The following is a 27,507-nucleotide window of genomic DNA, read 5'->3' as shown; positions in this document are numbered from 1 at the left end:
ACTTTCTGAAGGCGCACTCAATCCCTCTGTCCATGTTGCCAACAAAGATGTTAAGCAGCGCTGGTCCCAATACTGACCCCTGAGGAATGCCAATGTTCCCCTCTCCTGGCAACTTCAGTTCAAAGTCCTCTTCACCAGCTTGGCAAGCCTATGACCAAAGACACTCTTCCCCTTCTCTGGCACATGGACCCCATCAGCCCCCAGGAAATGAGGTTTCTCAAAGTGAGTCCCATGGTCTAATTAGCCGAACCCTTGGGTGTGGCACCATTCCTGTAACCAACTGTTGATGTGCCAGATTCAACTGGTCCTTTCAAGCCCCTTCCCTTTGATCAGGAGGATTGATGAAAAAACTACCTGCACTCCAGAGTCCCTTACCACCACTCCCAGGGCTCTGTAATTCTTTTTGATACTCCTCAGACTGCTCCTGGCTGTATGACTGGTGCCCACATGAAACAACGTCAACGGGTAATAGTGGATTGCACAAGGCTCAGCAATCTCTCGGTGACATCCCTGATTTATCTCAAACTCAAGTGTGGAGTTACCTGTTCAGTCATACAGGAGACCTAAGTACCACAAAAAATAGTCATAGGCCAAGCTTTAAGCATAAAACTGCATTGTAAGAATGACAAAAAAAAGATAATAATCATAACTGGAGCATGACTTTGAAAGATTTTCTGTGTAGGAAAGATGAAAATTAAAGTAAAGATCGTAGGGCAGCAATTATATGTGCAAGCACATAATGTAAAGAAACCAAATAATGGATAAAGCAATCTCTTCAGGTGCATCTATATTTGAGAAAAAAAGTCTACCAGGAGTTTGCCATACCATCAAAAGGTTTATATCCATATGTATATTATCAGGAGGTATTAAAAGAGGAATAATGCTACTGAGAATTATGAAAATCCTTAACGTTACAGACACAGATTGGAAAACAGATGGTAGTAACAGTGGCTGGGTCTAAGCAGTCACACAGGTGATAACCAACAACTTCCTCACAGAATAATCCAGAACCAGTAGAAAGAGATATACTTTAAATTTTTTTTTTGCTAAGTGAGGGAGATTTTATTGTAACTCTGACCATAAAAAAACCCACTCATTTTGAATGTTGATTCCCTTTAAATTAAATGGAAGGATGAATAAAACCAGGCCTGTATCTAAGCTGCTCACTCATAAAAGGGAGAAATTCTCACAAATTAAGAGACAAGTGTAACTAGTCAGACTTAGGAGTTGAATATGAAAGGACCTTGAAATTTAAGACAAAGGTGCTAAAACTGCTTTTTTTAGCATTGGCAGCAGAGAACTGAAGAACTCAGGAAGTGTATCCTAGGCTGTGCTCCTGTCTGTGAGTCTGATATACATCCTTCTTAACTTCTTAAAGATGCTACATTAGAACTGTAGTGCCAGTTGTGACTGAACTGCTGATAACTTCAATCAGCGAGGGAATCACCTGCATCTCTACAACAGACCTTTCACTCACTATGTCAAGTTTTTTTTGTACTTGGGGAAAATGGTCAGATGACACAGACTCAGAGACATGCAGCATGCAAGTGACACACAGAGCCCTACTTGTCTTTTGCCACAACCTGCCTACGTTATCAAGACAGCACGGAAGGTTCAGATCTGCTCATGGATGAAAACCAGTTAGCCAAAGCAGAACCTGAGCAAGAAAGTGGTTATAATGTTAGGTAAATTAAAGTATTTTGGAAAGTTTTCTATCACATGTATACTTCTTTGGATGAAGGTACACACAGTTGGAGCAGTCAGTGTGTAGTTTAGATGTATTATCAGTCTCTCAGACATAAGCAGCTTTAAAGAAGACTCCCACTAAATATTAGAAAAAAAAAAATTACTGTGAGGGTATCAAGCACAGGAATAGAAGCCCACAAGGGCTGTAGGATCTCCATCCTTGGATAGACTCCAAAAAACAAGCAAGGTACTGAATAACTTGATCTCATGAGTTCTGCATGGAGTAGGGGTGGTGGACCAGATGACTTCCAAGAAATCCTTCCAACCAAAATTATTCTGGCTTTATTCTATTATATCCTTCTCAAGCTATATCCTCAGATAACAGCAACAATGAATAACACTTTATCCTAGAGGATTCAATCCTATCCCACTGGATGATGACTTGGATTAACCAAGCAGACCTTACCTCTGCAGAATACTGCAGAACACTTCCTCAGCAGTCTGTTAACCACAAGAACATCACACTAACCAAGTACTCTCTACACTGGCTTCTCTTTGAATAAATACCCAAATTCTAAATAGTGTGCACACAGAATATACAAAGATCATATGATGTTCTAAATTGTGATAGAACTGTCATAATCATCCCAATGGCACAACAGAACTTTGTCTATCAGAGTACAAATTTCCTTATGCTTACTTGTATTTCAAAACACGCTTCTTTGATCTTGCCTTTTCTAACACAGATAGCAACCTGCACATTATAAACAAGAACAGAACATAAAAGCCCTATCAAAGAAAAAATATACCAGGACATACACAATTATATCCAAGAGGAGAGGAAAAGAACAAGGCAGAGAGGAGATATTAGTCACATAATAATTTGCTACTGGAAAGCAGGTACTTGAGGCTGAAATCACTGAAAAATTAAGAAATTACAGAATTGTCTTATGTGTATAGGTGGCCATCCAACCTGCATTCCTTTTATCCCCAACTGCTAGGGACCCTAAAAGGTGTGACTCCTGAAATCCTGAACTAATTACTCACAGCGAGTGGAGCATTTCAAACGTAATATTCCTGCTCCAGCTCCTTTCCTCCAAAATAGGGGTAATCACACCATCACAGCCCAATTGAGTACTGAAAAAGAAGTTAATTGATGTTTGTGAGGCATTCCAGTAGCATACTGATGAACAGCATGGAAGTTAATAACTCCATTCAGTGTGGTGTTTAAATGGCATGTGGTGAATAATGCCCAGGGCAGGAGACTGAAGGATGATTTAAAACCAATATTGACTGGTTACCTCCTCAGTTGGTACTCTCCATCTGTCACACCGAGTGAAGTTCCTACAGAAAAAATAGCCCACAAATATGTAATTGAAGTCACCACGCTTACTTTCAAATTCTGAGGACACCCCCTCTCGTCACCTTAACATGAAATTGCCATTTATAATGCATACACTAAATCATCATACACGCACACGGCCTGATGGACGGGGCACGACCTGGGAGTACACGGTGCTGGACGCACGGGCAGGCAGTAACTGCACCGTGGGTGCGTCCCCACCACACATCCTCGCCACCGACCCTCTGCCACCGCCTGCCCGGGCTCCCTCCCGCGGGCCCTCCCGCTGTGGGCCTCCGTCGGGGGAGCTCTACGAGCGCCCGCGGCCCGCTCAGCAGCACCGCTCCCCTCCCCGCCTCCATAACACGGCGCCCGTGTCGGCCCGGCCCCGGCCGCCGCCCCCGCCCGCCGCGGTGCCCGGGCCCGTCAGAACCGGGCGGCCAGGCCTGAGTCACCGCCGCCTCCCGCGGAGCCGCCTCCTGCCGCGCCCTCCCGGCCGCCCGGGCACCGCCCGGCACACAGCAGCCGCGGCGGTTGCCAGGCTGAATAAGATAGAACATGAAAGCCGACATAACAGGAGCTGCCACGCCCGGGGCTGCGGGGAATCTCGCTTAACCCTTCTCCGCCTGCGCCCGCAGTGGCTCCTGCTCCAGGAGAGGCTGCGCTGCCCACCAGGCTGCCCCTCCGTCGGCGAGGCCAGTGTGCGAGGGACAGATCATGGAGGGAAGCAGGAAGGCGGGGGGCCGCCTGTACGGCCTCAGACACCCTTTGCGCAGCATCTCCAGGGAGACATGGGGGCAATGGCACGGCCTCAGATACCCTTTGCACGGCATCCCTAGGGAGACAGGGAGGCCACCGGTACAGCCTCAGATACAGTTTGCATGGCACCCTCAAGGAGATGGCGGGGTGTCGCTACCTTTCGCAGGCTCGTCAGCACGCTGCTGTGGAAGAGGAAGGCACAGGGCCCTACACGCTGATCACTCCTGAAGTAATGATGCCATTGCTCAGGAGCTACTGCTGCAGCACACCACTGTCTCCCCGAAATGAACCCCAGAGCATGAGAAGTCCCTGATGAGCCCAAACCCTCCCTCCCGGTCAGCTGCTGGACTGAGGTGCGCTGTGCCGACTCTGGGACCCATGGCCAGGGTCCACACCAGGCTGCCAGCACTGAGTCTGCTCCCAGGCCTGCGCTGCAGCCAGGCCTGAGCTGGTCTGACAGGCTCAAGGCAGACGGGAAGGGAGAGGCCGCCTGCGGCTCAGGAATGTGCAGCCCTTATCTCTGGCTCCCCTGCAATCCTGGGGAGGGAATAACTCTCCGGAGTTTGGCTTTCTCTCACTCTTACTCACCCTCTGCCCTGGGTGGAGCTTGATTCTCGCTGGCTGGAGGTGCCCGTGAATCAGGCTGCAGGCACGTCCAGGGGAGCGGAGAGCCAGAGAGCACGACCCACCACCTGCCCTGGCTCACCTGGGAAGGTAGGAGAAGTGCTGGCACCTCCTGGGGTACCTGAATGGCGCGTGAGGTGGCGGGCAGGGGCTGGGGAGGTCCTATCCTGCTCCTCTGTGCACGGCTGGGCGCTTGGGATCTGGGGCAGGGACTTCTGCAGGCAGCCTGTGGGCCAGAGATGGCTGCAAGGGAGAAAAGCTCCAGTAGCAGGAGCTCCCAGCCACACCATGACGGCTCTCATGGGAGAAAGGACAGTCCTGGGAGGAGATGGGAGAGGCAAGGGGGGAGGAAGAATGCCCCAGCACAGACAGCAGGCATTGTGGCTGGTGCGGGAAGAGACCTGTCAGTCCTCAGGTAGCCTGATCAAAAATGCTTAGTGAGCGCTTTACTGAACTTGTGTGCCATGTCCTTTGAGGAAGCCTCAAGGAGTGGCTATTTCCAAACTTATCCCTGTCTTTGGGAAGAGATCTTGCAGCCTGACTCAGCTGCCCATGATAGAGCCTGAGCTGGCCTTCTCCTTGGATAGGAAACGCTGTAGGGATGGATATGTGGTCAAGAGATTGGGATGAAGAGGACTTCACAGGTGGAAGCACTGTAGAGGCCAAGGTCTGCAGTAGGTTAAGAGCCAATAAACAGCTCCTGAGGCCCACTGTGCTTTTACTTGCTTTGACCTCACTCCACACGCATGGGTGTGTAGCTGTCTGCCAACACGGCCTACAAGCAGCGACACAGATATTCATGCACGTACATGCAAAAGCACAGACAGATTGCGTGTGGACACATGCGTAGACTGGCATACACACGGTATACTCACTAATTTTTTCCACAGATGTGAGCCTGTCTGACAGACCTCAGGTTTTGTGTGTGCGCAGAGAGGAAGGGGCAGGTCTTGTGTTCCCATCAATCTAAATTGACTAAGGTCAATAGAGGTCAATTATGGCTTTTGTCTGGCCTGAGGACCAAGGTTCTCTATCTTCTAAAACAGTTAGAGGGGGAGGAGGCATTTGTAAAGGGACAGAAGTGCCTATAACATCCTCCTGCTGAAAACATCTCATTCATTAAAGTCGCAGTAAGCTCAGCTGTGATAGAGGCCAAACATACATGAGTAACAACTAGACAACAAACTAGCCCCAGAACAGAGAAGTGACAATTACAGTGGTACAGAACAATGGTGGCTGGGGATCCCTTTGCACAGCCTACAACAGCATGCGTTTTCATTGGCAAGCAGACAGAAAAAAACATAGCATGCCTTCAGACTATTACAGAGTTGCAGTTTGGGGACAGAATTTTTTTTTCATTTTGGCCTCCCATTTATCTGAGGGGCTTCAGAGTTGTATTTGAGGGACTAATAGAGAGTTGTATGTGCTGTCACCTGGCAGTAGAAGTAGTAGTATTCTGCGGAAAAAAAAGTTAAGCTCTTTGTGTGGTTGTAGGGAAAATTACATGTCAAAGGAAAAAGTGAAAATGTCACATACCACGGTCTGGTATGATTATGACAGAGCAGTGTCATGGTTGAGGACAGAGACAACTGTGTTCTATACATCATTTGTTCAGGCGATCACAACTTTCTAAGCAACTGAAATTCACCTGCAAACCTTGCAGAATTGAACTTCCTTGTATTTTGTGATTAAATGGAACACTTTTGGACTGCATATCAGGCTCCATTTGGTTGGATTTTTGTAGCCCTAAAGAGGAAGAGGAGTTTCATGAGTGCATTTGTAAAATCAGGATGTGGGGGAAGGTAAAAGTCAAGGGCAGCATGCAGTTATCCTTCTCCAAATTATACCTTACACTGTTGGACCTTTTAAAGTTCTTTAGTTTAGACTTCCTTATACCTGCTGCCTAGTAAACAAAAATCCAAGGGAACGGGTTGATTGAAGGAGAGTAAGCTTGGCATGAACATTGCTATCATAGATGTGGCGCTTAGGGACACGTTTTAGTGGTGGACTTGGCAGTGTTAGGTTAATGGTCGGACTCAATGATATTTACGGTCTTTTCCAACCTAAACGATTCTACAATTCTTTCTCTTCAGGTAATCTGCTCTCCGAAAGAGGCCCCTTTTGCATGCAGCATCGCATTTTTCAGTAGCTGTAAACATCAGGTTTTACCCTAGTGACTCTCTACAGGTTGGATTTACACATGCCTCTCCATACCCTTCATTGCATAGAACAGTTAAGATTGTCATGCTGACATGCTGTCTCAATAACCACTTCACAAGGAAAATTACGACATGTAATTTTTCTGCTACTTTTCCTTTCCTATGGCCTGTAGGAAGATCCCCTGGACATTCTGAATGTCTGGCTAATTTCCTGATTTCTCCAGCAACGCATATTTTGTGGCATCCCTTACAATGACTGATAAGCAGAGGTGAATGGGAGTCCAGTAGTTGTTCAGAGGTGCTGACCGGGCTCACAGTTCTAATCTGCCACATGCTTGTAGCATTCAGCACCTTTACTACTCACCTTAGACACAGTAAGAGTTTATTAAGCCAGTTTGTAGGGTCAGCTGAGAAATGTATGTAATGTGGAAGATAAAGTTGTAATATCTGGAAGCTCAGTGAATGAATTGATTAAATTACATTAACTGAAGCAATTTCTCATCTGATGACCATGACTTCAGATGAAGTGAAACTCCTAGACTACATCAGGCAGACACACCATTTTTTAAAATGATGACTGAGATCCATATACCACCATCTAGAGTAAAGAATGGGATCACATTCACTCAGATGCTTTAACATAGGGTGATTAGTAGAGGCTGGTCAGATGACCAAAAGAAAAGGCCTGTGGGTTGTATACGTGACATTGTAACAGGAATAACAAGTGCCATATTTTCATCTTCCAAGCAGAAATTTTAACAGTAACCCAGGCTTTGAGCCTACAGCCTAAAACTGGGAATATTGAGAATGAGAACACAGAGAGACTTCAGCAGAAATTACAGAAAGGAAAATTGCAAGAGGAAGAATAATTGCTGTGAGGCCTTAGCAGATACAACTGTGGCTGAGAAAGGGTCTAATTCAGACTATTACCCACATTTCACCATGTTGTTCTGGAGAACACATCTAAGCCTTGCTAGGTGAGAAGAGCAGTTAATAGGAATGTATCCAGCATCTTTTGCCATAGCTTTTGTAAAATTTCCATGGGGTTATGCTATGGCTAAACCAGGAAATTCAGAGGTACACGTGAAAACTAAAGGTGCTACAGGCACATCACTGTGAGGTTGACAAGTGAGAGGCCTTAAATTGAGAGATCCTTTCTCAGTAGAAGTCCAGTCCTTAGTACAGAAAGCTAGCACATGTAGCAGTAGCTTCTGGAAAGAATGAGCATATCTGTCACTGTTAATACAGGTTATTCAGCCTAATGCAGCAGGATTAGAAGACACTAGCTGCCTCCGTGTCACACAGTGTAGAATTTAAAAATCCTACAGCCTAATCCATATTCCAGGAGACAAGTTCCTCCCCAAATCATTTACCTAGTACAACATTTTCTTGAGAGCAAACCACCATTTTCCATGTTTTATTGTCACAATGTCTGCTCAAGTAGTTTTATCTCAGCCATCACTGTCCTCTCCTAAAACTGACGCTTCCAGAATATTAACAACCTGTTTTCATATAATATTTTATATTCTATCAGGCCAAATATATATATTTTTTTAAATAATTGAGTTCTAAACTTCAGGGGTTCTAGACATTTTGGAAACCTGAAAATTTTTCACAGCCCACCATAACAAATATAAGTGGTGTCATTGAACATGTTGCCTGGGTGAGCTGTGGCCTACACACGCCTGCCTGCTGGACCACTGGTGGGAAATTGCTGCTTTACATTTTTCTATTGGATGTACCATTTGCTGCTTCTTTGACTCTCAAAATCACTTTGATTAATTTCTTGACCAGGATTTAGAAGTCCTTCAAACATTAATAGCACGGAGCGGTTTTGTGGCTGTCTTTGGAGTACAGCAGGCTAAAGTAAATTACTCTGTCTGTGTTGCCTCTTTCTTCTTGCTGGTATTCAGGGTGATGAAAAGACAAGGTGTTTAAGCCTTGTGCCTATACTTGCAGATAAACAGGGGGTCTCAGGCAGAGATCATATCTTACTAGCCCTTTCCAGCTGAAGTGATACGGCCTTGCTTCCTCTGGGGCAGATCCTCTGCTGGTGCGTACAGACCTAGGAAGGCCTCAACTTTTGGGAGTGTCTTGAAGTAGAGAAGCAGGTCCAGCCAGGGAAGTGATCATCTGAGAGAGGCAGTCTGGGAACTTGCTGTGCAGGCAAAACACGTAACAACAAGCACTGGAGTCAGCATAGGGAAGGAAGATAGAGCCAGCCTGAGGTGCTGAGACATCAGCAGGATCTGACATCAGACAGCAGCAGATGAGAGAGAAAAGAAACACTCAGCCAGTTTCTTTTTTCTTAGACTGGGTAAATACAGTCCATTTCCATCGATTCACACCTGAAACAAAGAATAAAGAAAAATGCAGGTCCTTTTATTTATTTCTTTCAATCTGTAGGGCTTTGTGGTGATCATCCACTCAGCATAGCTGAAACCAGAATTTCATGCTACTCTTTTAGGAAAAAAAAACACCTCGAGTTCATTGAATGTTTACATATAGCTTCATCTGTCAGTTACTTTTCCCTGCTCTGCTTATATTAAACATTTCCTTACGGTTGAATGTTTTTCTGTGCAGAGATAGTTGTAGACTGTGATCACATCACTGCTTACTTTTTCTAATATTAAGAGGGTCTGATAGCTTTTGTAGATCATAAAAAATGAATGCTTGTGATAAGTATCAAAGCTAGTAAAGTCACTGCCAGTTACACCAATGTGAACAGAAGTGGGCCTCAGGCCAAGCCAAAGGGAAATTTCTGTGGGAGACTCCCTCCTCAAAAAATAGCTCTTGATAATTACACAAGGATAACTGCATGCTCCTTTTTCTCCTCCTGTTTCTCTCCTGCTGATGTTTTTTTGGCTGAGGAAATGGGTGATTGCATTAGTACTCCCGGTGCAGAGGTGCATTGGCACAGTGGCAACCAACCCAGTGTCTTTGGGAAAGCCCAAGCAGATGGCTGGAGGAGACCTTTGCTGCTGAGAGATTGAATTCTGCCTCTAATCAGCCCATTATATCAGCCTTCATCTCCCACATGTTAAGTTCTCAACAAGCTCCTTCGTGCTCTCCTTTATCCACTGCCCCTAAGCATGGGAGGAGTTACTCATAAACAGCTACAAAGTCTACCTTCTTTTTTCTCCTTCAGCTTCCTCCTGAAGAAAATCCAGCAACTATCCTGTATTAGCATGCTAAAAAGCAAGTTCTAAAGAGCTCGTGTACAAGATACTTGTTTCTTTCTATAGCCTTCTCTGTACCTGTCTCTGTTCATCATTGTCCCATCTACTATACTTAGAGGAAGGATTTCTTGGAAAGAAACTAAAGTTTACAGTTTTTCTTCACTCATTATCTAATAAGGTAAGGTTCTCATCATGACTGGTTTTCTTGATACTTCTAAATTTATGAACATGATTTTATGAAATGATTGCTTAGGATAGCAGAGAACTGCTTGAAGTGCCAAATAATGGTAACAGCTTTCTAGAATGCATGGAGAGAAGACACTGCGATCGATGCTTTTTTTCCTGACTTCATGAAATACCAATTGTCCTGGGTGACTGCAAAATCAGAGAAACAGTAAATGCAAAGTATTGCAGGGCTTGTATGGAGGAGATGGGAACCAGTGTGGTGACTTGTCAAATGATAAATGAAAGCTAGTCTGGAATCCCTGTAAAAATAAATTCACAACTGTTTCATCTTGGTCCGTGTGCTCTTCATGGTGGAGCACATGGATCAAGCATGTGATTCCTTAACAGACTTTTTCTTTATGTCTGATGCCAGTTACTTTGCCTGTCCTTTAGGCATTGTGATGGTTATCCCATGCTGCTTCTTATGTTAAGAAACTCTACCAAAAATTTATTTTTCAAATGTCCCTGTAGAAGCTATCTGTAGTCTAGTGCCTACAGACCACTTAATTCCACAACTGATTGTATGCACAATGCTAAATTTGCACATCTCTCAGTTGCTCCTTTGTACCTCTTGGATCATTTTTCTCTTTCATCTGTTTATCGTGTCTACTGAGGCCTACATTATGAGACTGTCTTAAGCAAGAACCAATCTAATAATTGCTGGTACTTCATCTAGTACAGTGGGATTCCGTCTCTTCATCTGTCTGTTACTGTAACTGTACATTCAACTGAGCCAGCAGTGCTATTTGCCTGTAGCCTCTTGGGATTCAGTGAAATCAGTTGTTTGTCATGGGGGCAATTCAGCAACAGCAGGACTGAAAAAAAAAAAAAACCACAAATCATAGTAATCCTATCCTATGAATCAGCAGGATGCTTATTGCTCCTCAGTGATCAAAAAGCAAATGGCATATTAAGAAAGGAATGGAATGTAAACACTGTATATAAAGCCATATTTCACTTCCACCTTGCAGCTGCAGTCCCACCATCTCAAAAAAGAATACAGTAAGGTTAAACAAATTCAGGGAATAGACTAGAGGATCATCAGAGGCACAGAAGGGTTTCCATATAAGAAAGAGTTGAATAAGTTAGGGTTCTCCATCAAGAAAGGTGATGAGTGACAGGAGAGTTGACAGATGTATAAATCTGAGCAGCATGACAGGGGTCAATAGATGCTGATTTTACTATCCAAAGCAAAAAAACAGAGTACAAGCAGCACATTCAAAAGAGGAGGAGACTGTTCTTGACTGTATTGCTGAGCTGTATAACTCCTTGCCTCTAGCTGTTTCAGATGCTGAAATTTTATATGGGTTTAGGGAGACGCTGTGTGAGTTTATGATAGCAAAATCCTTTGAAACTATATACAGTCATTAAAGCATATCTGGGGCAGGAGGTTCTTGAGCCTCAAGTAGCTAAAAGTGGTTTAGAGAAGTTGGTGAAGCATCATGAATGCTTGGCTTGACCCTATATATTTTCCACATCATCTGCTCTTACTCCCTGTTGGAGATAGGTTGGACCTTTGATCTGATCCAGTACAGCTGATTTGATGTTCTCTTCTCCCAGAAACAGTAAAGATTGGCTTCAGACATAGCAAGAGACTGAGAGTTTGTGCACTCTTTGTTTAGAGAAACTGGAAAGAAAGTGCAAAGATGTTCAGAGGGGCTTCTACATTACAACCATTTAGTATTAAAGAAGACAATACACAGGAGTTAAAAGTACAGTATACTGTTCAGAATGGGATTGGGAAAAACTATAATCTTTCTGGAGGATTATCATCTAGATCATCAGGATTTGTGTGAGGAAAAGCTATGTCAGTAATTTACACATAAAATTGATTGAAATACTGTGAATACAGTTTCAGATTAAGGATGTGGGTGCACACAAAAATGCTGTACACTCAGGTGTATCATCACAGAGTAATGATTTCATAGCATCTGTCTGTATGCATGTACCTTTACTGTTTAATATCCTGTGGTAAATGCAAAGTATTACAGTTCACTTTTGCTGAAGAAGTAATTGCTTTTCATTCATGACAAGGAACGTGTATGGCGGATACTGTGGGTCATTGTGTTTGTGCAAACTTAGTTTACTTCACAGTAATTTGATCACAAATCCATACCCTAATGGTCAGTCATTAGATGGATAAATATGCTCAAGTAATTTCAGGGATTACAAGTACATTACTTTCAAAAGACCATTAAAAACTCTCACAAAGTTTAACTGAAGGTAAGTGGTAATAAACACTGAAATTATTAAATTCAGAGATAATTGCAGGGAATTTTGGAAAAAATCTAACCAAGTGAGCTGAAAAACCAGAATAATGCAAATGAAGCCATGTGCTGCCAGTGCAATGTAATTTATACAAAGGAAAAAAACTGATCTAATTGTATGCCCTCTGGGATTAAAGTAAATACACAGTTCTGGTTGGTGAAGGTGTAAGGACACTTATTATAATAAGCCTCGACTTCTTCAGATCATCTAAATAAATGCTTTCTGAAATGTGACTAAAATCCTACATTATGCTAAATTAACAGGTCTTGCACTAGGTAGTTAATGAAATAGTAATTTGTAAGTATCAATCAATAAAGAGAAGGTATTAATAATGTCCATTTCTATCAGACTTACCAGCAATTGAGTCTTTCTCCAGTGCTGCTCACGAGTGCAATAAAGTGTTTATGTATTCAGTAAACAGTCTAGTAAAGTTCAAGGATAACATAAAGTTTGACGAAACAGTAAATATATTTATAAATATCATATTTACTAAATAACAGTAAATAATAGTAAAAATCACAACACTACAATCTGATGAAATGTATTTTAATACAGTCATATAAAACAATATACAGAAATCCAGAATGAAGGTTGCAATTATAGAATTAAAGATTCAGTGATGTGTAGACTAATTAAGTTACTGGAGAAAGTTCAGAGGATTCTCAAGGAAAAGTCACAAACATTGTCCAGGGACAGGACACAAGGCCTACCAACAGAAAGTCTGTTCAATTTGTCACGGAGAAAGCTGAGAAGTGATTTATACTTCACTTGAACAGACAAAAAATCTGGTATAATGTAATTTTTCAATGGTGTGAATAGAGGCATTATAATACAGTTAAAATATGAAGTTAAAAATTACTTTGTGGAATAAGATGCATTTTCACTGCAATAAAAGTAAATGAACACTGAAGTAGCTTGATAAGAAAATGGTTGACTCACAGCTATTTGGTAATTTTTAAAAAAATAATATTTCTTATATATATTTAAATATAGTTACTTGGAGGAATGTTATCACCTCTGTGTACAAGCAACTAGGGTGTTCAGGCTGAAAGATTGTTTGGCTCTTTTTTGTCCTTTGTGTCTACACTTTCCTACTTTGTTCTGTAACCTTCAGCTCTGCTTTACTCTATCAGTCAGGCCTTTTGTAAAGTAGGACCGTGTGCTGCATGCTAATCATGACTACTGTTCTTCCATCTATAAATTAAAATTGAAATGATAATCAAGTCTCATATTGTAGGACTTCTCTGAAGGAGTCAGGAAGTAGTTTTCCTCATTGCACAACTGGATAAATGTATTTAGCGCTTTTCATCTTCCTTTGACCTAGCTGACCACAGGTATAGGTAGAATTGGATAGTGAAATGCTGAGTTGAAATATGCAAGCCAGATATTCATTGACTTGCAATATTCAGTGTTAAGCTAACGGTTTGCAATATTACATCAGATGATTTAATAGTCCCCCCTCATGTACTCTTAATCTTTTAAAAAACAGTTGTGATATACACTAGACAACAGAGAGCTCAAAATTAAAACAAGCAGTTTAAATTATTAAGAAGTTTTGTTTCAAAAAATAGTCATCATTGGATAGGTTTGTTTTTAATAGACTTGCACAAAGTTATGTTTTATCTCTTTTGATCAGTGAAGTAAAAACACGTGTGAAAGGTTTTGGGGAAAGTCAATATAAATAGAAAATAAGGCAGGTATACAGAGCACCTTGGATCACTTGATAAACCAACACATCACAATTAGTTATTACACGTACTAACTAAGAATCCATTTCATACTTAGAAAAGGGAGACTGTATCCCAATAACCATTGCAAAAACTAATGGGTATCAGAGTAGCCAACCAGTTGAAGTGCAATTCCATGGCAACGTCCATGGATGTACAAGCAGGAGTAGAGAGGCAGTTTTGTCTCAAATACAGCATTGGTAAGAGAACCGTTGGAATATTGTGTTCAGCTGTGCTGGCTGTGTTTTAAAATGTCTCTGGATCATAGTACAGAAGAACACAATTGGAATATTGTGTTCAGCTGTTCTGGCTGTGTTTTAAAATGGATCTGGAACATAGTACAAAAGAACTATTGGTACAATTTGATGGCTCAGAAAACATACAGTAATGGTATGATTCATCAGCCTTGATGTGGGTGCCTACTTTAGTGTGAGACAATTACTCACTTCACTGTATTGGCTAGAATTTGGTTAATAGTATGATAATAATATTTTGGTAATAGTAGTATGGACATCAGACATTCATGGATATGCTCTGCAATGAAGATGCCTGAAGTTGGGTGAGACTAATCTGTCCTACTATAAAAGTTATGTTTGAAATTAGAAATGAAAAAGCAAAAAACCTGCTCCATTTTTTTTATTATACATTTAAAGACTGAAATTCTGGAACCAGGCATCTTCTAGGCAGGTTCTAGTACAACGTATTGAGAGTTTCAGGCTGGATCTTGGTATAATGGATTGTGTGATAGGGTAAAGGTAATCTTGGAGTTAAAAATACTGAAGACTGAGCACTGAAGCTTTGGAAGACTTGTTAATGTCTCTGGGAGGAAGAATAAGAGGAAGCTTGGCCAAATATAAGCATCTATATTAGAAGATTAATTTCGTCCCATAGTCCTTTGATTTTATTCACTTATTTTCCATCAACTATAAAGGGGAATGCAAGGCAATTAGCTTGCATGTAGGCATGTTATGCACCTGCATTTAGTTAATGTATCTGACCCTTAAGGAGCCATCCTGATTCCTAAACTTAGGGTGTTTTGTGTCATTTTGGGTGCCTTAGGGTAGCTAAAACACAGCAGATATGGCACAAGCCCTGCAAGAGACTCACACCCTTCTCGACCAGCAGCTGGAGGCCAGGCAAGATACCTTAGGGCATACCAAGTGACATTAAACACCTGTATGCAGACACCTGAATTGCTCCCCTCGTTATAGTTTGTTTGCACTTTCTTTATATTTAATTCACTCAAGGCTTAAGGGATAGGTGCTGGGAAGAAGTTAGAACTTTTCCCCTTTCTACCTAATTTGGCTTCTGAAATTTTTTTCATCTTCCTCTAAAACAGGGACTGGACAGCAGGATAAGTAGTGGCATATGCCAGTATACTTAGTGGTGTTAAAGAACTCCTCACATCCCATATTGGTCTGCTCTGCTCATAAAAGCAAGTTTAAAACAATTGCTGGAATTTTTTCCCAGGTCACATTGGCAGGATATAATAGGAGTCCTTTGCTTTCTTGTACAATGTAGGGGTAGTACTCTTTCTGGGATACTTTTCATGATGAAGTTGCAGCTGCTGAAGGCATGAAGGACATTGGTGGTGTGCTTCAGCTTTCCTGTTTCCTTGTGGTAGCACATTGTAGGTTTTATGGCTCTGGGGCTTTTGTACTAAGGGTCTTTAGGGTCTTACTTTTTTCAGTACTTGTGTAAATGGAAGGAGGGATGTTCAGTGGTTCCTTTTGAACTGATTGTATGTCACGTAGATGTTCACAATTGCAGATGCTGGATTTATGTGATCTCTTCTCCTCCTGTAACTATATACAATTCAGTTCCTGAACTATAACTGGACTACAGAATATCTTACTACCCTTTATAAAGATCCTCAAGGGCAATGTGGAGGTGCCACACATTATTCTTTTAGCATCTTCATTTTTCACTAGATTCCCCATTGCTTGTGTCATAAAAAAATGTAAACTGTGACTAGCAATTAAAATAAAATTAATTTCCCAATTAAAGAAAATTAACAAGCATATAAATAAGTAAAATTCTCTATTAATCGGTAGCTACAGGCTTCCATATACATTTGGCATATTTTCAGTTTGTGACTTAGTTTCTTTGACAGTTATAGTGGTTCAGATTTCCAGAAATACGTCTGTCTTTTTCTGGGGTGAATGAAGCTGCAGAAGATAGATTTGCAGATAAAGTTCAAGCAAGGAGGCAACCCCTTCTTGGAGTTCATCTTTTGTTTTAGATGCCACCATAATCTAGGAAAATGGAGCCATCATGCAAGAGTACTAATAAGTAATGTGTGCCTTAATCTTCTGTCACTCTGGATTGAGGAAATCTGACAAGGTATTCAGTGAATTCCTGCTAAAGGAAGCAAGGCATAAAAGAAAAGAATTGCTATCTAACTTTAATGAAAACATTTGACAATCAGTTCTAAGCGGCTTACAAGAAAGATGGGAGAGACTTTTTACCAGGTACATTCAACTCCTGCATCCCGATTGTTGATAAAACAGAAATGGCCCTAGAATGGAGCCCTAAGGAACACTGCTGGTGACTGGTTGCCAGCCAGATGGAGCCCTGTTCACTATGACCCTTTGAGCTCTGCCATACAGCCGGTTCTTCACCCAGTGCACCATGTACCTGTTTATCTCACAGTTGGACAACTTTTCCAGAAGGATGCTGTGAGGGACAGTATCAAAAGCCTTACTAAAATCCAGGAAAACTACATCCACTGCCTTTCTTTCATCCACTAGGTGAGCAACCTTATAGTGGAAAGGTATCAAACTAGTTAGAAGTATTAGTTAAGTATTGAAAGGCCTCCCTGAGGCTTCTCTTCTCCAGGCTGAACAACCCCAACTCTCTCAGCTTTTATTCATAGCAGAAGTGTTCCAGCCCTCAGACCATTTTTGTGTCTCTCCTCTGGACCCGCTGTAACTGGTCCATGTCTTTCTTTGACTGGGGACCCCAGAGCTGGACACAGTACTCCAGGAGGAGTCACATGAGAGCAGAGTAGAGGAGGAGAGTCACGCTGCTTTCGATGCAGCCCGGGATATGCTTGGCTTTTTGGGCTGCAAGCGCACATTGCCAGCTCATGTCCAATTTTTCATCCACTGGTACCCCCAAGTCCTTCTCCACAAGACTGCTCTCAATCCCTTCTTACCTGCCCAGTCTGTATTAATATGGGGGATTGCCCTGACCCAGGTGCAGGACCTTGCACTTGGGCTTGCTGAACTTCATGAATTTCACATTGGCTCACTCCTCAAGCCTTTCAAGGTCCCTCTGGACAGCATCCCTTCCCTCGAGCAAATCAACTGCATCACTCAGCTTAGTGCGATCTGCACATTTGCTACTGATGCACTCAATCCCACTCTCCATGTCTTTGATGAAGATATTAAATTCTGCAGCATGAAGAAAAAACACAAAACACATCAGGTCACCTTATTCATTACTGAAGCTTTTTTTTTTTTTTTTTTTTTTTTAATATCTGTTTACATGCTAATAGCTACTAACTAGAAAGCACTAGATACTTTAAGGAAAACTGCCATATTGAATAAAACAACATTGTAGCACACCTCTCTGATTCCATAAACAAACCCATGACCGCATAGTGTCCTTTTGGACTAGAAAATCAGCTGCCTTTGTGTTTGAAGTAACCAATACAGAAGTCTTGATTTGCTCAAGCTTTTTCTCCTTACATACAGGAACTTCAACCTCTTCAACTCTCACTTGGATCCAGCAGCTATGGTATTATTTCCTTACAGATGTAGACACAACTAGTCACTCTTGAAACTTTTTATTCCCCAGACTCTAAATCTGTATCAGGAGACCATCAGCTTCCCATCTTGCACAAACCTAAGGTGCGGACACTTGTTCCACTTCTGACATACTAGCAGATGCATTATGAGTGCAAACAGGACCATATCTTTTTCAGTGCATTCCAGGTAATTCCCAAGAACTGTCAAATGCTTTCACTCTCTGGAATCCTATTCAGTCAGTTAGTGTTCTCTTAAGAATTGCAGAATATTTAAGAAATTTTTAAAATTAAAGTCCTGCTTAATTATCTTGTAAACTGTTTCAAACCAGAATTGATCTACTTTCATCAAGGATTCTAATGACGAGATATGCACCAGTGCATACACAGCAAGTGCAGTGTGTGTAGCGGGTTGAAATTGCCGCTTTTGCTTACTTATACTACCCATGTATCTATGACAAGTGTCCTGAGTGTATTCACCTCATTGTGTGCACACAGACTTTCTGTGTAGCACTAGTGCTATTACGCTGGCACTACCTGGGGGCACTGAACTTCTGTGAACACACTGCATAGCAGGCTGCCCACTCAGAGTTACAAGTGCTGCTGCAAACAAGTTGTCACACAATCCAGGCAAAAGTATGAAATCTTCATATTCTTCCTGAACTTCATTTCTAAAATAAAAATGAGAATCTATTAAAGGGAATCAAAGTACATGACAGCTATAGTCTAAAAGTGAGCAAACTCTAGACTAATTTCTTCACACTTAGACTCAGGGTAATCTGTGGTCTTCTTGGGGGGGAAAATGACACTTTTTTTACAGTTTCCCTGCCTTTCCTTGGGAATGGTGTAACGGCCAAACACACTTATTGTAGCTATTCTTAAATTTACTGTGCCACTTGTTAGGGACTTGTCCTTACATCCTTGCAGGTCATGAGTTACTTAGGTAGGTGGCAGAAACATAACTTCTGGGTTTTATTTCAGAGTTCTCAGATTTGTGGTTCTGTTTTGGAAGAAATTAAAACCACCTGAAGGAAGCGAGGAGGCATAATGACTAGAACCTTGCCTGGGCAAACACAGGAATGGCACACTCAGCAGGCTGTAGATTCTTTCCAAGCAGGATTTGATGGTGCTTTCTCAGCATTAACTTCTAAGAAGGAGCTGGCTGAAATAAGGCACAGCATCTCCCTCCCCGCTTCTCTCCTTGCGAGCCAAAGAGGGTGACGGTGCAGATTTTCCAGCCTTATTAGTCAGCCAGAGGTCTGTCCCCGCTCCAGCGCTTGGTGTAATCCAGTTCAGGTGTTTGCCGCGGCCCTCGGGATCTGTTTTCGCAGGTGAAGGTGACGTCTGGAGGCCAGGCGGCCCCGCCCCGGCCTGTCCGCGCCTGAGGCTGAGAGCACCCGGCGCAGGTCTCTCCGGAGATCGGAGCCTCTCCTGCTCTCTTCCGTGCCTCTCCGGAGGCTCCTCGGCACGGCCTTGGGTGGGAGATAGTCTGGGCGGAGCGGCGTGGCGGCTGGCGGCCCCGAAGACGTCCCGGGCTGGGTGCTGACAAACCGGCTGCCCGCCCGCCCGCCGGGCACGCCGCGCCCGCCGCCCGGCCCGCACGGAGCCCGGGGGAACCTCACCCGGTGCGTTGCGCAGCTGCGGCGGACACGCCTTGGTGCACACACAGCGAAATGACACCCTCCAACACGGGCGGGAGGAGGCGACGCCCTCCTGAGAGACTGTTTTTATTCTGGCAGCACAGTCAAGTGCCGATGTCTCCGTGTTGCAGGAGAAGCACAGGTACCCCTTCCGAACGTCCCCCACAGACCGATGCCCCTCCTGGGACCCTCTGTACCACCACCGGGAGTCCCTCCAACTCCATATTTGTTTTATTCCTGTCGCCGGTGGCTTAGAGAAAACCGCAAGGATCATTTTGCCGTTGCATCAAATTTATTTCTTCCCTAGTACTATTTTACTTGCTTATTCATGAATATATTGACTCTCACAAATCCTTAGGGAACTAAAGTGATGACTTTTACTGTAAAAACTATCCCACTTAGCCTTCCCCCTATGTTTCCTGACCTGTCTTTCCAGCCACCGATTATGGGATGGTGGAGAAGTGTTCTGACAAAGTATTGCGTGCCTGTCCTGTTTGTACGTACTTTCTCTAACCATCCTAAAATGTCCTGTGGGAAGGAGTTCTGCAGAGTAAGTACAGTTGAGAAAAAGTGTTTCCTGGTGTTCAATTTGAACCCACTACCTGCTAGTTCTATTTTATGGCCTTTTAGTCTGTATACTGGAGGAGAAAATGGACAGCTGTCCCTTGTCATATTTTGTAGATGCCTTCTCTAGACTAAAGAGTCATAGTTCAGATTTATAATAGCCTTTTTCAAGACGTGAGGAATGAAGCTTTCACATTCACAACACATTCAGGTTGTGAGTTCACTCCGAATCTCTGTAGTGGTGTTATTTTCTCTTTCCTTACCTAGTAATGCTTAGCATTAGCTTACACTTTTCCTTTAAAGATCCATCTTCTCCTTCTTGACTTATAACAGTATTGAAATAATTATACTAATCAATAAAATATAAAATTAAGGTTGTTTCACCACTTTGTATTTATCAAGATTATATTCCCTTTGACGTTTTGTTTGTCCAGTCAGTATCCTAAGGTTCTTCTGCTTTTTCTTCATTTTTATTTTAGTAGTTGGCTCTCAGCATTACTTTTCTGAGCCAGCCAGCACTATGAGCAGTTTGCTGTCTGCGTGACCATTCATCCCTTTTATGGGTTATATCTAAGTATGTTGAATATGTTGGTCTCATATCCAAGAATGGATGGAATTCTGGGAGCATTTCCTTAAAATGAAAAGCTAAGGACACTACTAAAATAGTTAAGAGCAGGTACATAGGTGATTTGAGCACACCAAAATGGAGGTATATAGTGGACTTCTTTTTATGTTAGGAGAAAAAAGATACAGTGAGAATTAGAGTGGGAAGATAAATCTAGAAAATTCAGACTACAAATAAGGCTACATGTGTGGACTATAAAAACCTATTGGAATATGTCACACAGGGACCTGTTAGATTCAGTTGCTATCTTTATATTAAGACCATATTTTTTTTTCCTGTTGTATCATGCAGCTCTACTAGGAGTTATACTTTGAAGCAGAAGTAACTTGTGGGAGTTCGAGGCAGCAGTAGTAACATAGCACTGATCTGTGCTATGCGGGTAGTCAGATAAGTGAGTCTACTCAGGCTTTACCTTTAAACTATTCTAGCTTTATACTTACAGCTATTGCTGAGAGTGATAGCAGGGGCCTGAGGTCTTTTCTTCCTCCTTTCACATCCATGGCAATCACTTCCATTTTGGGAGCAGATGTGTTGGATGGCAATGACAACAGCAGCCACTCTCACCTTCTGTACTCGCACTTCTATTACTGTTACTTTGCACAAGTGCTCAAGGACAGCCATGCTCTTTTTTTGATAATGAGGAAGCCTCTGTTGGCATGCCAGTGCTGGGGCCCCAGGAAAAGTATGTCCGAGCATTGACATTAATTGAGGGTCATAAGCCAAAGTGCTTTGAAGTTCTTTGCAGATCAGTAGGATATTATTTATTGAGTTGTATTTGTAGCACAACAAGATTTTCTTCCAAAAAGTGGTTAAAATCAAACTTCTCTTCAGTCTCAAATAATAGGTTCCCTACAGACAATTGTCAAATACTGAATATGAGCCCCTTCGGCTCAGATTTTTCCCAATGTCAAGAGATCGAAGAAGCAATCATGTCCCTTGCTTTTTATTTCTTCATGGGTCTCATAAAGACTTGTCTGACTTCTGACCGTGTTACAACAGCAGGATACCCTTATACTTGCTTGCATTCAACTCATACCCTGCTTCTATTCATATGCTGAGTTGACTCAATTTATAAGGATTCAGAGGGTTTGTTTGTATATATGCATATGGTTTTTGGTTTAATGCCCTATTGCACACAGTAAATAATTTTTGTAGCATTTGGAAATGAGTTTTAATGGCATCCAGATAATAATCAGAAGTACTGTTCCTTAGAGGGGGGGAAAAAAAAAAAGATAGCTTTAAAACAAAAGACAAATTTAAGCTTAGCAATCAGCAGCCTAAAAAGAAAAGTTGGGCATTCTGTTAGATGCATCATCCTTGTTCATCACAGTGCTGTCTGATTTGATTTGTTCCTTATTTTTCCCCAAAACATTTAACTGTTAAAGTAATGCTTAAGTGATTACCACCTTTGCCTAATTTAAGGCTCCCCATCCATTCAGAATGAACTTTCTCCAACATTACTCTGTGTGCTTTGAATCTCTTCCCTTTTGATTTTGCCGTTATGAACCCACAACTCTCACCATTTATGAGGATGGAAGTGTCACTGGAGTGAAGCTGATCTCATTGTTGGTTATTCTTTTCTTACAGCTCTCCCTCCCCTCATGGCTCGTCGATCTCAAAGCTCCTCACAGGGGGACAATCCCCTTGACCCTAACTATCTTCCCCCCCACTACAAGGAGTATTACCGCTTAGCTCTGGATGTGCTTACTGAAGAGGGCAAAGAAAGTTACCAACGCTTCCTGGCAGAGGAAGCAGCCCCTGATTTTCTTTGCAACTCAGAGGTGGATCATATCATACAGAATCTCCAGAAACCCCAGTACGCCAATCAGGAAGGTAGCACAGACACAGCAGGTGACAATGATGTGGATGGATCCTCCGGGACTTACTGGCCCATGAACTCAGACCTCGCTGTTCCTGAGCTTGACCTGGGATGGCCAATGGTCTTTGGGTTCAGGGGAACAGAGGTGACAACGCTTGTGCAACCACCATCCCCAGACAATCCCAGCATTAAGGAGGAGGCTCGCAGAATGATTCGAGCAGCTCAACAGGTGAGACTCAAGTGAAGAGCTCAACTAGAGCAGAGGTGAAATTATATGAGTGCAAAAGATGAGTCAGAATGCATCAGGTCCTCTGTTAATTCCGTTAACTTTGCTTCCAGGACCTGTCAGAGGGGAAGGATGATTCTGAAGCTACTGTTTACTGCATCAAAGTTAGCCTCTGCTCTCTGGTCTCATGGAAAAGCGTGTAAGGGCATGCTAAAATATACCGAGAGTTCATAGAATCACAGAATAGTTGAGGTTGAAAGGAACCTCTGGACATGGTCTAGTCTAGCCCTCCTGCTTAAAGCAGGGTCAGTTAGAGAGGGTTACTTAGGACATGTATTTGAGTATCTCCAAGGATGGAGACTCCACAACCTTTCTGGGCAACCTCTTCCAGTGTTCAGTGACCCTTACAGTAAAAGAGGTTTTTCTTATGTTTAACTGGAATTTCCCGTATTTCAATCTGTCTTGTGTCTTGTCCTTTCACTGGGTACCACTGAGAAGAGTTTGGCTTCCTTACACCCTGGCATCAGGTATTTATACTCACTGATAAAGTAAGAGTTGTGAAGGACAGGGAGATAGAGATTTGAAGCTACGTCCTGTATTATCAGCATATAGATGCAGCTATATAGCGGCTGACTGAACGTTGGCCAGGAAGTTATCTAAAATTGGCATGGGTATGTTGGAGGGAGTGAGCAGGTAGTGGCTAAGCAGCTCGATACAACCTTCCAGAGTGGTTAGGTGACCAAAAAAGTACCTGTTATCATTGGATTAATGAGTAAGGGAACACTCAGTAGCAGTGAGGTTTTTTCCCTCACCTCCCACCCTCGTATACAGAATACGCACCTCAGATAGCAATTCTGTTTCCAGTTCTGGGGCCCACAGTGTTTAAAGGAACCTTTAAATGGGAAGGTTTCTGTTTAAAAAGGAAGTTGAAATTGAGATGGTGCAGCTTTGGATTGTGAGGTGCTGGGTAAAGTGATCAGTCAGGGCATAAGCAGGCACAGATCACTGTTGTCTTTCTCGCATTCTTTTCCTAGGTGGTAGCCATAGTGATGGACATTTTCACTGATGTGGATCTACTGTTTGAGGTGTTGGATGCTGCTGCTCGCAGAGTGCCTGTTTACATTTTGCTGGATGAAATGAACTCTCAACTTTTCCTCGATACAGCTGCTAAATGCAGAGTAAATCTTAACTATGTGGAGGTGAGCAAACCAAAGACCTGCCCTGCTCCTAATTCGCATCCTGAGAGGGATATGTCCTGGGAAGCAGAGGGCTGTTATGACAGTAAAAACCTGAGAAGGGGGGAAATGGGCCAGAGCCTAGTGAAAGATGAGTATGAAGAAAGCTAGGAGAGCTGGCACAACAATAGAGGGCTGAAGGCTGAGGGCACACTAATAAACAGGTTTATCCATTGTGTATGCAGACAGAATCACTAGAGCTAAAGTTTGAAAATGGTGGCAGGTTGGAAATTAAAAGAGCAAGGGGAAGAAGGAGGGGCAGGGGGAGGGAAGTAACAGCTTCCAACTGAGTCAGTGCCTTGTCTGGTTTGCAGTTCCTAAGGGTGAGGACAGTTTCTGGCCCAACCTACTACTGCCGCACAGGGATGTCCTTCAAAGGCCACGTGAAAGAGAAATTCCTCTTGGTGGACTGCATGGTGGTGCTGAGTGGCAACTACAGGTGAGAAGCTCTTCAATGTTAGATGCCTGAGTTTCATTGAGAAGAAGCTGGTTAATTGGTAAAGCAGTGCTTCGGCTCCATCAGTGGCATTTGGAAGGGTACTGAGCAGCAATTTTCAGGAAAAAGACACCATTTTGCAACTGAGGTACATATACCAATTAAACAAGCCCTCAAGCCCAGACACCTGAAGCCAAGCTTCCTTCACATCAAGAGTGTAAATGATCTATAAAAAAGATACAGTAATTAAAAGGTGTTGTGGGTTATCCCCAGTAGGCGGCTAAGCCCCATACAGATGTTCGCTCACTACTCCCAGAAAGATGTGGGACAGAATCAACAGGGCAAATGTGAGAAAACTTGTGGGTTGAGATAAAGACAGTTTAATAGCTAAAGGAAACCTTTACGCGCAAGCAAAGCAAAATAAGGAATCCATTCACTACTTCGCCTTGGCAGGCTGATATCTAGCCATTTCCAGGAAGGCAGAGCTTGACTTGAGAAGACAAATGCCATCATGCTGAGCGTCTTCCTCCTTCCTGCACAGAATCCCAGGTGGTTGAAGTTGGAAAGGACCTCTGTCAGTCGTCTGGTTCAACCCCCACTGCTCAGGCAGGGCTGCCTAGAGACAGTTGCCCAGGACTGTGTCCAGATGGTTTTTGAATATCTCTAATGAGAGAGACTCCACAAGGTCCCTGGGCAACCTATTTCAGTGCTCAGTCATCTGCACCGTAAAAAAGTGTTTCCTTGTGTTCAGATGGAACTTCCTGTGTTTCAGTTTGTGCCCACTGCCTCTGGTCCTGTCACTGGACACCACTGATCAACCCTAATCCAACAACTCCCTTCAAAGCAGAACAGTTAAAGAGACCAAGGAGCAGGCCTTTACATTTCAAGAGCAAGTTACTTGTATGGAATTACCCATGCCTTTATTGTTAATAACTACACTATACCCATGTTATGCCCGAGTATCTCAGTCAAGGGGTGTGTGTAGTAGTGTCTCATTTTCTATTGTTAGACTGAAGCATATCTTACATCCTTGCTCATATCAAAAATCTACTTCAGTCTGTCAATATGGCATCCCCCACTGCAGCCTCAAAAACTCCCTCAAATAGCATCATATAGGAAAGCAAGCATAAGCCTTTCTTACGCTGATATTAGAAGTCTTTTGTAGCTCAGTCTGAAAGTACTCATGTACAGTTTACTGGTAGCTGTCCAACATTCCTGCTCAAAGTACAGCCATCTTCAAAGTTACGTAGGGTTGCTTAGGGCAATGTCCGGTCATATCTCCAGGGATATAGACTTCCCCAACCTCCCTGGGAAGCTGCTCCAATGTTTGGCTACCCTAATTGTGAAGGAACTTTTTTTTAATAACTCATTGATATTTCTTTTCCTATGGTTGTATCTGTTGCCTTGTATCCTGCAACGTACCTCTGAGAAGGGGCTGGCTCCATTTTCCTTATAACCACCCTTTATGCAGTTGAGGACAGCAATCAGCTTTTTGCCCTCATCCGCAACTCCCACCATCATAAGCATAATTCCCTTCTCACTGAACAGTTCTGAAATCATCAGAGAATTATAGAATGGTTTAGGTTGGAAGGGACCTTAACTCTCCTGCCATGGCCAGGGACATGTTCCTCTAGACTAGGTTGCTCAAAGCCCTGTCCAACCTGGGCTTGAACCCTTCCAGGGAGGGGGCAGCCACAGCTTCTCTGGGCAACCTGTGCCAGTGTCTCACCACCCTCACAGTAAAGAATTTCTTCCTTACATCTAATCTAAAACTACCCTCTGTCAGTTTAAAACTGTTGCTCCTCATCCTATCCTGACACTCCCTGATCCAGAGTCCCTCCCCACCTTTCCTGTCCCCCCTTTAAGCCCTGGGAGGCTGCTTGAAGGTCTCCCCAGAGCCTTCTCTTCTCCAGGCTGAACCCCCCCAACTCTCTCAGCCTGGACTCACAGGAGGTACTCCAGCCCCCCGAGCGTCTTTGTGACCTCCTCTGGCCCTGCTTGAGCAGGTCAGTGTCCTTCTGATGTTGGGGGCCCCAGAGCTGGAACCAGCACTGCAGGTGGGGTCTCACCAGAGTGGAGCAGAGGAGGAGAATCCCCTCCCTGGACCTGCTGGCCATGCCTCTCTGGATGCAGTCCAGGAGACGGTTGGTTTTCTGGGCTGTCAGCACACACTGGTGGCTCACAGTCAGTTTTCCATCCCCTACTACTCCCAAGCCCTTCTCCTTTCAATCCACTCCTCGCCCAGTCTGGATTTGTGCTTAGGATTGCCCTGACCCGTGGGCAGGACCTTGCACTTGGCCTTTTTGAACTTCAGGAGGTTTGCATGGGTCCACCTCTCCAGCCTATCCAGTTCCCTCTGGATGGCATCCCTTCCCTCCAGCATGTCACTGCACCACACAGCTTGGTGTTGTTGACAAACTTGCTGTGGGTGCACTTGATCCCACTGTCCATGTTGCCAACAACAATGTTAAGCAGCACTGGTCCCAGTACTGACCCCCCAAGGAATGTCACTCATCACTGCTCTCCGCTTAGACATCGAACTGTTGACCACAACCTTTTGAGTGTGACCATCCAGCCAATTCCTTATCCACTGAGTGGTCTGTCCACCAAATCCACGTCTCTTCAATTTAGAGATAAGGATGTTGTGCAGGACAGTGTCAGATGCTTTGCACAAGTTTAGATAGATGATGTCAGTTGCTCTTCCCTTATCCACCTTGTCGTGGTTTGAGCCGGGTTAGCAGCCAAGCCAACCACCACAGATGGTCACGAGCAAAAGGCAGATTTGTTAGGGGAAGAACAAAACCCATACATTTATTACACACACTAACATCACGTAACAGAGTAGGACAGTGAGAAGCATTGCCACATCTTGAGAACACCTTCCCCCCACCCCTCCCTTTTTCCCGGGCTCAGTTCTGCTCCCAATATCTCTACCTCCTCCCCCCAGTGGCACAGGGGCAAGGGATGGGGGGTACAGTCAATGCTGCTGCTTCTTCCATCTTCGGTGGGGGGAGCTTCTGGAACTCGTTCCCCCTGCTCCATCGTGGTCCCCCTCTCCCAGAAGACAGTCCTCCACAGGAGTTTCCCTCCCACGGCTGCAGCCCTTCCCGAGCTGCTCCGGCGTGGACACCCCCGCATGCTGCAATCCTCCCAGCGCTGAGTTGCAGCAGTAGGGGTCTACTTTTTCCCACAAGACCCCGGCCTTCTTCGGGCACAGCACTTTGCTCATCCAGGTGAAAACAAAC

General features: G+C 43.6%; 1 protein-coding gene across 2 annotated transcripts in view; it reads left to right on the top strand.

Moving 5' to 3' along the window:
- The first annotated feature begins 4,389 nt into the window (after positions 1-4,389).
- FAM83H (family with sequence similarity 83 member H) overlaps positions 4,390-27,507 on the top strand; it is a 28,316-nt gene continuing 5,198 nt past the window's right edge. Inside the window, exons 1-4 of one of the 2 annotated variants that reach the window (XM_033001234.2) lie at positions 4,390-4,501; positions 22,134-22,594; positions 23,626-23,790; positions 24,141-24,265. In XM_033001234.2, the coding sequence (XP_032857125.1) occupies positions 22,148-22,594; positions 23,626-23,790; positions 24,141-24,265 (737 nt within the window). In that variant the 5' untranslated portion in view covers positions 4,390-4,501; positions 22,134-22,147. Of the gene's footprint in view, positions 4,502-18,965; positions 19,500-22,133; positions 22,595-23,625; positions 23,791-24,140; positions 24,266-27,507 lie in introns of those variants that run through there. The other variant, XM_033001233.2, reaches the window with a different exon arrangement.

The sequence above is a fragment of the Tyto alba genome, unplaced genomic scaffold, assembly GCF_018691265.1.
Source record: "Tyto alba isolate M040663 unplaced genomic scaffold, T.alba_DEE_v4.0 Super-Scaffold_9, whole genome shotgun sequence".
Lineage (NCBI taxonomy): Eukaryota > Metazoa > Chordata > Aves > Strigiformes > Tytonidae > Tyto > Tyto alba.
Note: the sequence above shows the minus strand (reverse complement) of the source record. Positions and strands in the feature narration are given on the sequence as shown.